General features: G+C 48.8%; 1 protein-coding gene across 1 annotated transcript; it reads left to right on the top strand.

The window, feature by feature from the left end:
• The first annotated feature begins 828 nt into the window (after positions 1-828).
• PRADC1 (protease associated domain containing 1) lies at positions 829-12,080 on the top strand. The gene is made up of 5 exons (XM_063135700.1): positions 829-940; positions 5,059-5,159; positions 7,264-7,373; positions 9,617-9,784; positions 10,741-12,080. The coding sequence occupies exons 1-5, from the start codon at positions 880-882 to the stop codon at positions 10,859-10,861; spliced, it is 561 nt and encodes a 186-aa protein (XP_062991770.1). The 5' UTR covers positions 829-879; the 3' UTR covers positions 10,862-12,080.
• The last annotated feature ends 273 nt before the right edge of the window (positions 12,081-12,353 follow it).

Genomic DNA, 12,353 nt, shown 5'->3' with positions numbered 1-12,353 from the left:
CCTACTCCGAGGGAAGCTCAGAGAATGACAACCAGGGAGAGGGCCTTTTCAATGGTGGCCCCCCGACTGTGGAATGATCTTCCCGATAAGGCTCGCCTGGCGCCAACGTTGTTATCTTTTCGGTGCCAGGTATTTTAACAGCATTTAACAACGTTAAGTTTGTTTTTAATGTACCCCGGAATTGTTGTTTTTAAATGGATACTGTTGTTGTTTTTATACTTTTATGGTTTTTTTTTAAAAAAATATACTTTTAATGTTTACCATTTTTAATTGTTGTAAACCGCCCAGAGAGCTTTGGCTGGGGGGGCGGTATATAAATGTATGTAAATAAATAAATAAATAAATAAATAAATAAAACAGATCGACCTATTACTATTTTGTTGTTGTTTTATTGACTAAACCAATTGTCTATTGTTTTTACTTTTTATTATTGGATGCTGATGCTGATATAAAACTCCTTTACCATTTTCTTTCAAGAACAGGGAAAGTGGAAGACAAATCCCCCAAAGAAAGAAAACCATGTTTTCTTTCTTTAAAGTTATGATCCTTTTGTCTTCTTACCGGTCACATTTGTTTATTCGCTGACGCCCTGGTTACTCCAGATTCTTGCCTACGTAGCACTAAGAGCATAAATCTTTTGAGGTCTTTTTTTCTTTTAACTTCCTTTCCTCTCTATTAGAAGCTTGTTGGTAGACCAAAACCCGTGCTGTGAAAGACAGATGATGGATTAAAACCCTCCCCAATGGCCTTCTCCAAAGCTTTGGCTCACCCAATGAGCGTGACTTGGGAGGCGGGTTTCTCCTCTGAATGTCCCTGAAACATCTGGGTGCCTGGTGCGCAACCCAAGTGCTGGCCAGGGGTGGCCGCTGCACCCCAGCGATGCTGCCTGCTTGGCTCGGATGGCTGTGCTTCGTCCTGTGCTTGTGGCCAGGTGCCCAAGGTGAGTATGAAGGAGCTTCTGAGCCTGCAGCCGGACCCGGCAGGTGCACCGTGGCTTTTGGCTGTCATCTGGCACAGCACGCCTGAGCTGCTTTTGAGGAACAGAGCGGGGGTCTCTTCGGGTGCTTGCCTGCTGTGGCGTCCCTTAGCCAGCTGGATGTGTTTGCAATCGAAGTGTGTTGTGTGGAACATTAGGTAGCTTTCCATAGATTGAGCAAGAGAGAAGTTGCCACTGGCATTTGCAATGGTGCCTTTGACAACAGCTTGACAGTGCCTCTCGCCAGGGCCGGGTCAAGGGTAGGTATAGTTGGGGCCCTGCCAAGGGCCCACAGCCCAGCAGGGTCCCCCTGGACCTGCTCCTCCTTTCCCCCGTTGCAGCCTGCTTGTCCACCTGCCTCTCGCTGTGGCCGAGGCAGTGGTGGTGCTGAGAAGGAGGGACAGGAGATGCCACGGCCTCCTCCTTGCTCCCTGGCGCTCTGCCTGTCAAGCAAGTAAGTGGGACGAGGCACAACAGCAGCTGGTGATAACGGCTTGAAAGACCGTCTTCTCCCTTATGAGCCTGCCCGTGCTTTGAGATCTTCTGGAGAAGCCCTTCTTTCAGTCCCACCATCTTCACAGGAGCACTTGGTGGGAACATGGGAGAGGGCCTTCTCGGTGGCTGCTCCAGTGCTCTGGAACTCTCTTCCCGAGGAAGCTAGGCTGGCTCCCTCCTTGATGGGCTTTCGGAAGCAGGCGAAAACTTTTTTGTTCCAGCAGGCCTTTGGAGAATAATCTGTTCCCCCATGTATGTTAATGATTTATAATTTTGTTGTGTATTTTAAACTTTTTTTTTAATATACAATGTATGTTTTAAACTTCGTAAGGCCGCCTTGAGGCCCAGTATTGGGCAAAAGGCAGGACACAAACAACAACAACAATAATAATAATAATAATGGTGGACTGATCAGGGCCGGTGCCAGACTATTTTGCGCCCTAGGCAAGGTGAGCTACTTTCAACTCCCCCCCCCCCGCAAATCCCAACTTTGATTTTTAAGAACAGATGTTTCCTGGAAAAAATAAGAAGCACAAAACTTGAAACTGCTAAATTTATTTTAAAGTGCAAGAAATACATCATGCCAATTATAGCAAACAAATTGGAAAGGAACGTCTACGGGTCTAAAATGCATTATTTAATAGGAATATCATCACCTCCAAATCGTACCCTCCAACTCACACGTGCGTACGCACATGCACACTCAGCATCACTCACTCCAAACAAACACACGCATGAACACATGCATTCACTCAGAGACCCCATGCACCCCATTCACCCATACATTCTCTCTCTCTCTCTCTCTCTCTTCCGGGCGCATTCCGGAAGTCTGAACGTGGAGCCGCCCCACCCCCACCTCAGCTTCCCTGGCTTCGCTTCAGCTGGGCGGGCACGGAGCGCCATCTCGCCCGCCCAGGCCCAGCTGAATCCTCGGGCCGGGCCGGCTCACAGCCAACGCGCCTGAGTGCTGCGCTGTGCCCAGCGCCCCTCTTAGCTTGGCGCTCTAGGCGGCCGCCTGAGTGGCCTCTATGGTAGCACCGGCCCTGGGACCGATGGAAGAGCCCCAGAGGAAGAGGGCCACGGAGGGCATCTTCTCCAAGGGCCCTTCAGCCCTGTGGCTCAGATTCTCGCTGCGCTGCAACCTGTGCATGCTGAGTTTTGCATATCAACATTAAAGGCACGAAAGCAGGTCAGGCTGGGATTTCTCTCCATCCCTGCTCCCCCGTCAGTTGGCAATCTTTGTGCACGCAGACCCAGGCCTAAGTTCTCGGCCTGCTGAGGACTGCAAGGGAGTCTTGGCAAGCCTGGAACCCCCGGAGTTGCTTCACAGGCTTCTGTCAAACCTGCTCCAGAGCATGTGGCATGTGGGCCTGCAGTCTCGGATCTATTTATAATTCCTCGCGTTTTACATCTGCTATTTGCAGCGTGGCAACAGCCGGTTGCATGGAACGTAGCCAGGCGCGTGGTTTCCTTCCCAGCCACGTTTCTCCTTTTACAAATTACGGGTCAGCTCACAAATCTGGGGCAGTCCAGTGGGGCCATGGAGGAGTGAGGGGGCGAGGGAAAAGATGATATATTTGGAGGTCATTTTTGAGCCAATATTGCTGCTGCGTCAGTATTTATTATTTATGTATTGAATTTTTATACCGCCCCATAGCCGAAGCTCTCATTGACACAGAATGCTTTTCTTGGACAAAGTGCAGTGTGTCCTGTAAGGTAGCTAAAGCAATGCGATTCCCATGTTACCGGTCAGAGGGAAATGGCCAAGCGAATGAGGGAGATGAGTTTTGTCGGTAGACATTTGCTAAGGTATGGCTAAATGGGTCGCATGCTTGGAGGCACTCTCCGCTGAATATCAGTCCCTGGGGAGAAACAGCAGGAGGGGGCGCTTGCCTTCAAGCCCAGCTTGTGGGCTTCCTCAAAACATCTGGCTGGTTGCCGTGGTCAACAGACTGGGTGGGCATATGGTCTAATCCAGTAGGACTCTCCTTACGTCCTTCCATTACAAGAAGGAATAATGGCGTACTTAAACTCACTAGGTGACCTTAAGGCAAGAGTGGTGAACTTGAGGCCATTCCAGATGATGTTGGACTCCATAAGAACATCAGAAGGGCCCTGCTGGATCAGACCAAGCGTCCATCTAGTCCAGCACTCTGTTCACACAGTGGCCAACCAGCTGTTGGCCAGAGAACAACAAAGATAGCCTTCTCCTCCAGGAATTTATCCACCCCCCTTTTAAAGCCATCCCAATTGGTGGCCATCACGACATCCTGTAATAGTGAAATCCATAGTTTAATTATGTGCTATGTGAAGAAGTCCTTATATTTATTTATTACATTTATATCCTGCCTTTTCCCCCCTCCAAGGAAGCCAAGGCGGTGTACATAATCCTCCTCCTCTCCATGTTATCCTCACAACAACCCTGTGAGGTGGGTTGGGCTGAGAGTCTGTAACTGGCCCAAAGTCACCCAGTGGGTTTCCATGGCCGAGTGGGGACGAGAACCTGGATCTCCCGACTCCTAGTCCAACAATTTAGCCACTACACTACATCCAGCCCCTTTTATCTGTCCTGAACCTCCCCAATCAGCTTCGTGGGATGACCCCACTGGCTTCTAATATTATGAGAGAGAGAGAGAGAGAGAGAGAGAGAGAGAGAGAGAGAGAGATGGCATCCCTATCCACATTCTCCGCACTAGGTATCACTTTGGACACCTTTGTCAGGTCTCCTCTTAATCTCCTTTTCCCCTCCAAATGAAACAATACCAGCTGTTGTAACCTTCCCTTATAGGGATCTAATATTATGAGAGGAGGAGGAAACCTTGTAGCAAAAGTAGGCAAAATTGCAATGGAGTTGTGGGAGGAGACGCAGCAAAAGACAGAAAATGGCAACCCCTCCGCGCTAACTTGATCTGGTGCCAGGGGTGGATTGATCAATGAGCAAAAAGAGGCAGCCAACCTCAGGGCACTCGATTTTGAGGGCAGCAGAGTGGGAGACCAGACAGATCTGACTTGCATGGGAAAATCTCCTGCACAACCCCCCCTGTTGAAATGAACAGAAGCCTCCTGCTCATTTCAAAGGGGGGTTGTGCAGGAGATCCTCCCCGCATGGATTGTATATTTTTGTATTGTATTTTGTATTTGTGTTTTTAAATTGTTGGTTGTTTTATTATGCTCTTCATGGTTTTAATTTTTGTGAACCGCCCAGAGAGCTTCGGCTATTGAGCGGCATAGAAATGAAATGAAATGAAATAAATAAATAAATACCCAATATTAATTGTGGGGGCATTTGGATTTTGCATCTCAGCAACAAAATGTTTTCAGCCAGTCCTGTCTAACTCAATTCTGCTACTTTCCATCAACTCAGATATTTTACTGCTGTTCACATGACCACATTTGAAGGCGCCCCCCCCCACAATGAACCTCAGTTTTTCCAAAAATACACTCCACCCCAGACAAACCCAAACCTAAGACTGCCTATGCTGAAACCAGAACTTCCTTTTCTATTTGGGGGGGGAGGAGGCCGTTGGAACACACTGCTACTAGAGTTCATGCTCTCTGTCTTCTCTTTTGGACCTCTCATCGTGCAGGCCTACGCATCCAGGAATATCTCTATTTCCAAGTGCTCAGCCCCGGCGATATCCGCTACATTTTTACCGCCACGCCAGCCAAGGATTTCGGAGGAGTGTTTGTAAGTATGAGAACCAGGCAGGCGCTAACTCAGTTTCTTTATTGACCGCTCGCCTCCCAACTACGTCCAACGTCCTTCTTTCTCCCGCTTCCATTTTTTTTTGCAGCAACAGTGGCTGTCGGCGGGAGTAAAAAATATAACAAGGCTGATATTGGGAGAGATGCAGCCCCGTCCACAAGAAAACCATTTAGGCATTTTGATAGGGTGGTCACTGATAGGGGCCAATGGGGCCTGATCAGCCATTGTCAATGTCAATGTCAATGTCAAATACTTTTGTAAGCCGCCGTGAGAGCCTTTTTTGGCTGAATGGCGGCATAAAAATGCTTAAATAAATAATAAATAAATAATAAATAAATAATAAATTGTGAAATACATTGTATTTTGTATTTGTGTTTTTAAATTGTTGGTTGTTTTATTATGCTCTTCATGGTTTTAATTTTTGTGAACCGCCCAGAGAGCTTCGGCTATTGGGCGGTATAGAAATGAAATAAATAAATAAATAAATTTCCAGCACCTGGCTGTGGGTCAGATCACCTGCCTGGGGCCACAGCTAGACCTAAGGTTTATCCTGGGATCATCCAGGGTTCGCCCCTTCCTGAGCACTGGATCCCCTGTGTGTCACCTAGATGAACAGGTTTGACCCCTGGACGATCCAGGGATAAACCTTAGGTCTAGCTATGGCCACAGTGGATGACGGCTGAAACCAGTTTTGCCCAAAAGGACTGTTTGGGCAGAGAGATTTATTTATTTATTTATTTATTACATTTTTATATCGCCCAATAGCCGAAGCTCTCTGGGCGGTTCACAAAAATTAAAACCATAATAAAACAACCAACATGTTAAAAGCACAAATACAAAATACAGTATAGAAAGCACAGCCAGGATAAAACCACGCAGCAAAATTGATATAAAATTAAAATACAGAGTTAGAGATGAAAAGATGGAGCTGGGATTTGGCTGGCCGGAAGGGATCTGATTTAGGGTGTCACAGGCCAAATCTACATTAAGCAGGATATAACACTTTGAAAACGTTTTGAAGACTGCATTGGGAGTATGTCCTGGGCCCCAACAGTTGTCAGTACTGTTATAAACCGTTTTAAAGCTGTAATGTAGATCCTGGTGTTAACATGATCTAGTAGCCAAGAACTCTAGTGCCTGAAATGGCATTTTCCTTTCCTCTTTCCCAATTCCTCTTCCTTTTGCATCATGTCTTCTAGATTGTAAGCTGTTGGGCGGGGACTGCAGGATGTCTTGTCTTCATAAGACACTCTGGGAGCCTTTTTGGCTGAAGGGCGGGAGAAACATTATTGGAATGAATAAATCAATTAATGAATGAACGGGAGGGTCGCTATTGCACATCTGTCCTGCTTGTGGCCTTCCCAAAGGCCTCCAGTCGGCCACTGTGGGAACAGAACGCTGGAGGAGATCAGGCTTGGGCCTGATCCACCACGGCTCCTCCTATGTTCATGTATACTTGCCTGTGGGCTTCCTCCTGGGCCCCCAAGAACGCCGCAGCATTCGGCTGTATTCCAATTATCTTTGCAAATTTACTTATTTATTTACAAGATTTATATACCGCTCCCCGTTCAAAATTTCGGAGTGGTGTACAAGATAAAATGCCGCCGTTTTGGCACGTTCAGGACCATGATAACGGGCTCAAGTTACAGGAAGCCAGATTCCAGCTGGACATCAGGAAAAACTTCCTGACTGTTAGAGCAGTACGACAATGGAATCAGTTACCTAGGAAGGTTGTGGCCTCTCCCACACTAGAGGCCTTCAAGAGGCAGCTGGACAGCCCTCTGTCAGGGATGCTTTAGGGTGGATTCCTGCATTGAACAGGGGGTTGGACTCGATGGCCTTGTAGGCCCCTTCCAACTCTGGTATTCTATGATTCTATGATGATGGAAGCTTCGTTCCTGCCCTGTGGTGCAAGATGTGTCCTGTGAGGCTGCTCTTAGCTGGGGCCGTTTGCCCAGTGGTGGGGAGGCCTTTCACTCAGGGCGAGCTTCTTGCATCAAAGAGCAGCACGGGGCTGTTTCTGCTCATGCTCAACAGCCCGTGGTATTATTTTCACCTACTCATGCGTCTCTTCCATCTGCCCAAGAACACCAGATATGAGCAGATCTACCTGGTTCCAGCGGATCCTCCGGAGGCCTGCGGTGTGTTAAACAACGGCGTCTTCATCGAAGGGCAGATTGCCTTGGTGGAGCGTGGGTGAGTTTCTTTGCAAGACCCAAGCTGTTTTTGAGTGCAACTGTGCATTCCAGGGGCTGGGCGGAAATGCGTTGCTTGTACAGTGGGGATGATCAATGATAACTGCCGTGGTCAATGAATATATGAACCTAAGGTGACCATATGGAAAGGAGAACTGGGCTCCTGTATCTTTAACAGTTGCATGGAAAAGGGAGTTTCATCCGGTGTCATTTCTATGCATGCTGCACCTGGTGAAATTCCCTCTTCATCCCAACCATTAAAGCTGCCCTCTTGACCAGATACAAAAGAGGGCAGGGCTCCTGCAGCTTTAACTGTTGTGATGAAGGGGGGATTTCACCAGGTGCTGCTGAAATGGCACCTGCTGAAATTCCCTTTGCTATACAACTGTTAGATATACAGGGACCCTGTCCTCCTTTCCATACGGTCACCCTATATGAACCGCTCTGCTGGAGTGAACCCAACTTCCATCTGGTCTAGTGTTCAGTTTCTGACGGTGGCCAGCCAAATGCTGCTGGGACGACCATGAGCAGGGTATGAAGGTATAGTTGTATAGTTTACATGAGGTACTGGTTCCTCTCTATTCGGCCCTGGTTAGGCCTCATCTAGAGTATTGCGTCCAGTTCTGGGCTCCACAATTCAAGAAGGACGCAGACAAGCTGGAGCGTGTTCAGAGGAGGGCAACCAGGATGATCAGGGGTCTGGAAACAAAGCCCTATGAAGAGAGACTGAAAGAACTGGGCATGTTTAGCCTGGAGAAGAGAAGACTGAGGGGAGACATGATAGCACTCTTCAAAGACTTAAAAGGTTGTCACACAGAGGAGGGCCAGGATCTCTTCTCGATCCTCCCAGAGTGCAGGACACGGAATAACGGGCTCAAGTTAAAGGAAGCCAGATTCCAGCTGGACATCAGGAAAAACTTCCTGACTGTTAGAGCAGTAGGACAATGGAATCAGATGCCTGGTGAGGTTGTGGGCTCTCCCACACTAGAGGCTTTCACAAGGCAGCTGGACAACCATCTGTCAGGGATGGTTAAACACCATGAATTTGTTTAACCATTCCCTGAATTTCCCTTTCTTTCCGGGATTTAAGAACAGAGTGACATTATGTATGTAGCTAAAATAGCACCACCCACACGAAAGAGGACCCCCCTCCTAACCCCCCCCCCCAAAAACAGTGAAGACTGAGCATGCTCAGTGGCTATAGAAACCTGGGGAACAATTGAGGGTAGAAAGTTCAAATCTTACCATGGCCATCGCAGCGGCCTCACCCATTTCTCAGCCTCAGTCTCTCATGTGCAAAGTAGGGACAGTAATCCTGGTGGGCTAACAAAAGAGCCACTGGACTAGCCAGGAGAGAACTTCAAGCAGACACGGAAGTTTTGGAAAGGTTTGTTCTTCAAAGCCGCAAACTGCTCATAAATGTACACGTCAAAGCAGTTCAGGCTAGTCAGAGCTGTTGTGCACAGGTCATTTTTGTGGCTTTGTTGCAGGCTGGAGACAATATTATAGGATGTCATAGAATCATAGAATAGCAGAGTTGGAAGGGACCTACAAGGCCGTTGAGTCCAACCCCTGCTCAATGCAGGAATCCACCCTAAAGCATCCCCGACAGATGGTTGTCCAGCTGCCTCTTGAAGGCCTCCATTGTGGGAGAGCTTTGCAATGTGCTACGATTGCGCCCGGCTGCAGGAAAACCCCAAGGCGTTTAGGTCCGGGATGTCAAACTTCTTTCAAACTGAGGGCTGAATTCCATTTGGGAGGAGCTGTCCCAGGAGTGTGTGGTGGATTCCATTGCCCGAATGGAGGGGGGGCGAAATACCCCCACTCTACTCCATCCCTTGTAAGACAGCCTCCCCCAACCTGGTGCCCTCCAGATGTGTTGGACTACAGCTCTCATCATTCCCAGCCAGCCTGGCTGATGGGCACCAGGTTTGGGTAGGGCTGCCTTCACAGAACTTGGAAGTCAGCCACGCTGAAGGCAAATGTCCGTGAAGTCTTGGAGCCCTGTGGAGAAGTGGGAAGATTCAGCTCCCCACAGCCACGGTTACCGTCCGTTGTCAACGGTAGACCTCCCCTTTTCCAGACGTGGAACATTCACTTACCAAAGAGGGCTGTTCCCATCCTTTCTTGCTTGGCCAAATCTCACGTCCCCGTAACTCCGCTGTGCCCACGATCCGCGGGTGCGCAAGCCAGCAGCCATAGCGGCACAAGGTGCAAAACTCTTGCCGTCTGTGTCTCCAACAGGGGCTGCTCGTTTCTGTCCAAGACGCGGGTCGTCCAGGAACACGGGGGCCGTGCGGTGATCATCGCGGACAACGCCTACGACAACGACAGCTCCTACGTGCAGATGATCCAGGACAGCACCAGGCAGACGGCGGACATTCCTGCCCTCTTCCTGCTCGGGAGGGATGGGTGAGTGGCTGGGGGCTGGCCCAGAGGGTGGGTGGGAGGCCATATCTTGCCCAGAGGTTCCCCGACCCTGTCTTAGGTCAAGAGTAGTGCTGTCTCTGGGCATGTTTAGCCTGGAGAAGAGAAGATTGAGGGGAGACATAGAATCATAGAACAGCAGAGTTGGAAGGGGCCTACAAGGCCATCGAGTCCAACCCCCTGCTCAATGCAGGAATCCACCCTATAGCATCCCCGACAGATGCTTGTCCAGCTGCCTCTTGAAGGCCTCTAGTGTGGGAGAGCCCACAACCTCCCTAGGTAATTGGTTCCATTGTCGTACTGCTCTAACAGTCAGGAAGTTTTTCTTCAAGAGGCCTTCAAGAGGCAGCTGGACAACCCTCTGTCAGGGATGCTTTAAGGTGGATTCCTGCATTGAGCAGGGGGTTGGACTCAATGGCCTTGTAGGCCCTTCCAACTCTGCTATTCTATGATTCTATGATCACTGTCCATCCTTGAATATATATCTTGTAGTTGTGTGCTTTGGGCGCACAACTTATGGCTACACCCACTGACTTCATCCAACCTGCTCATTCCGCACCCGACATTATTTTTGTATTTATTTAAAATCTACTGTTTTAAATAGTGTCCTCCTGTCGCCTACACTGTACTCCTTTCGTCGCCAGCTGTAGACCTTTTTATTCTCTCAGTATTTTAAGACTGAATTTTAACTTAAATTTAAATTTTACTGTTCTAACTCTGTATTTTAATCCTATCTCAATTGTTGCTGCGTGGTTTTATCCTGGATTTGCTTTTTATACTGTATTTTGTATTTGTGCTTTTCACCTGTTGGTTGTTTTATTATGGTTTTAATTTTTGTGAACCGCCCAGAGAGCTTCGGCTATGGGGTGGTATGAAAATATAAATAAATAAATAAATAGTGTTGTTTTCCTTCTCCCTCCCGCTTGCCACCGCCTTTCCAGATACATGATCCGCCGATCCCTGGAGCAGCACGGGCTGCCCTGGGCCGTCATCTCCATCCCTGTGAACGTCACCAGCATCCCCACCTACGAACTCATGCAGCCCCCTTGGACCTTTTGGTAGAGGAGCACCAAAGTGACAAAAAAGGATGCCGAGGAGGAGGAGAAACCAGAGTCTGGGGCTCAGAGCAGGCAAGAAGGACCCTCAGCAAATGTGCCCGACAGTTCAGCTACGCCGAGGGATCACCAGCTTAGCCAATCTCCTTCAAGCACCTTTGAGAGTTTTCTTCGGTAGATGAAGAGAAGCTGCTCACAACGAGTCATCCCAATGGACCACGTTGCCCGGTGCTGGCTACACTGACCGGCTGCTTTAATTGGAGGAGGTGGCGGCTGAACCGGGGACTTCGGGCAGTCAGGCCACTGTGCAGCTCACTTGGGAACATACCTGTGATGTTTGCACACTCCGGCTAGTTTCTCTTCGGTCCACGGGAATAATGGGGTTCAGCCAGTAGTGTAGTAGAGGCAGGGGTGGAGCGCCAGCACTTTTTTATTATTATTAGCAGGGACGCTGGCGTCATCCGCCACCCCCATCGGATTTCTCTGTTCCCTCCGAGCTTAGCTGCCACCCTCGCAGAAGCAAGGAAATGAATTTCCCCAGCAACAGTAAAGTGTTCCCGTCCTAATGCAAAGTATTTGGGGATGGCTTAGTCTGGAATGGGCAACTGAAACCCATCTGCTTTCCGACAGATGTGCTCCAGATGGTGCTAAAAGCTGCTGAAAGTGGCTTGTTGCTATAGATCCACACAGCTGCCTGCAATTTGGGCGTTGTCCTGGGGACAGGGGTGTGGCTACGGGGGACTGTCATGATGAGTGCCTGCACTTGGAAAGTGACCACTACGCCACTGGGCTGAACATTTTTAGAAGGGGGAATTCGGCTCCCTGTGAAAACCTATTTAATAACATTGGCACCGTCCCCAAAACCTTTGCCTATAAATGAAAGGGGACAATTCATTTTCTCACTGGATTCATTAAAAAAAGTTGCCAGCCCATTTCTCTTCTTGTCCAAGCCATCCTTGAATTGCAAGCATTAGGCTGCCCAAATACATGCTAACCTTTGCCATTGTTCCTGTCCTCCAACAAGCAGCGGTTCAAACCAACAGACCCAGCCAACTTTTGGCCTCTGAAATGTATCCGATTGAAGCCATGTTTTCAGAGTTTTTTTGTGCCTCCCCACAATGAACGATGGGGGCTAAAAGCTTGCTTTGAAAAGAAAACGAAAACCGGGACTCTCAGGAATCCTCATCAGTTTACAGTTTCTAACTCTGGCAGGCTACATCAAGCCTCATCTTGATGTAGGCCTCATCTAGAGTACTGCGTCCAGTTCTGGGCTCCACAATTCAAGAAGGATGCAGACAAGCTGGAGCGTGTTCAGAGGAGGGCAACCAGGATGATCAGGGGTCTGGAAACAAAGCCCTTGAAGAGAGACTGAAAGAACTGGGCATGTTTAGCCTGGAGAAGAGGAGATTGAGGGGAGACATGAGAGCACTCTTCAAATACTTGAAAGGTTGTCACACAGAGGAGGGCCAGGATCTCTTCTCGATCCTCCCAGAGTGCAG

Source organism: Elgaria multicarinata, chromosome 10 (genome assembly GCF_023053635.1).
Source record: "Elgaria multicarinata webbii isolate HBS135686 ecotype San Diego chromosome 10, rElgMul1.1.pri, whole genome shotgun sequence".
Lineage (NCBI taxonomy): Eukaryota > Metazoa > Chordata > Lepidosauria > Squamata > Anguidae > Elgaria > Elgaria multicarinata.
The sequence above is the reverse complement of the archived record's forward strand: the minus strand, read 5'-3'. Positions and strand labels throughout refer to the sequence as shown.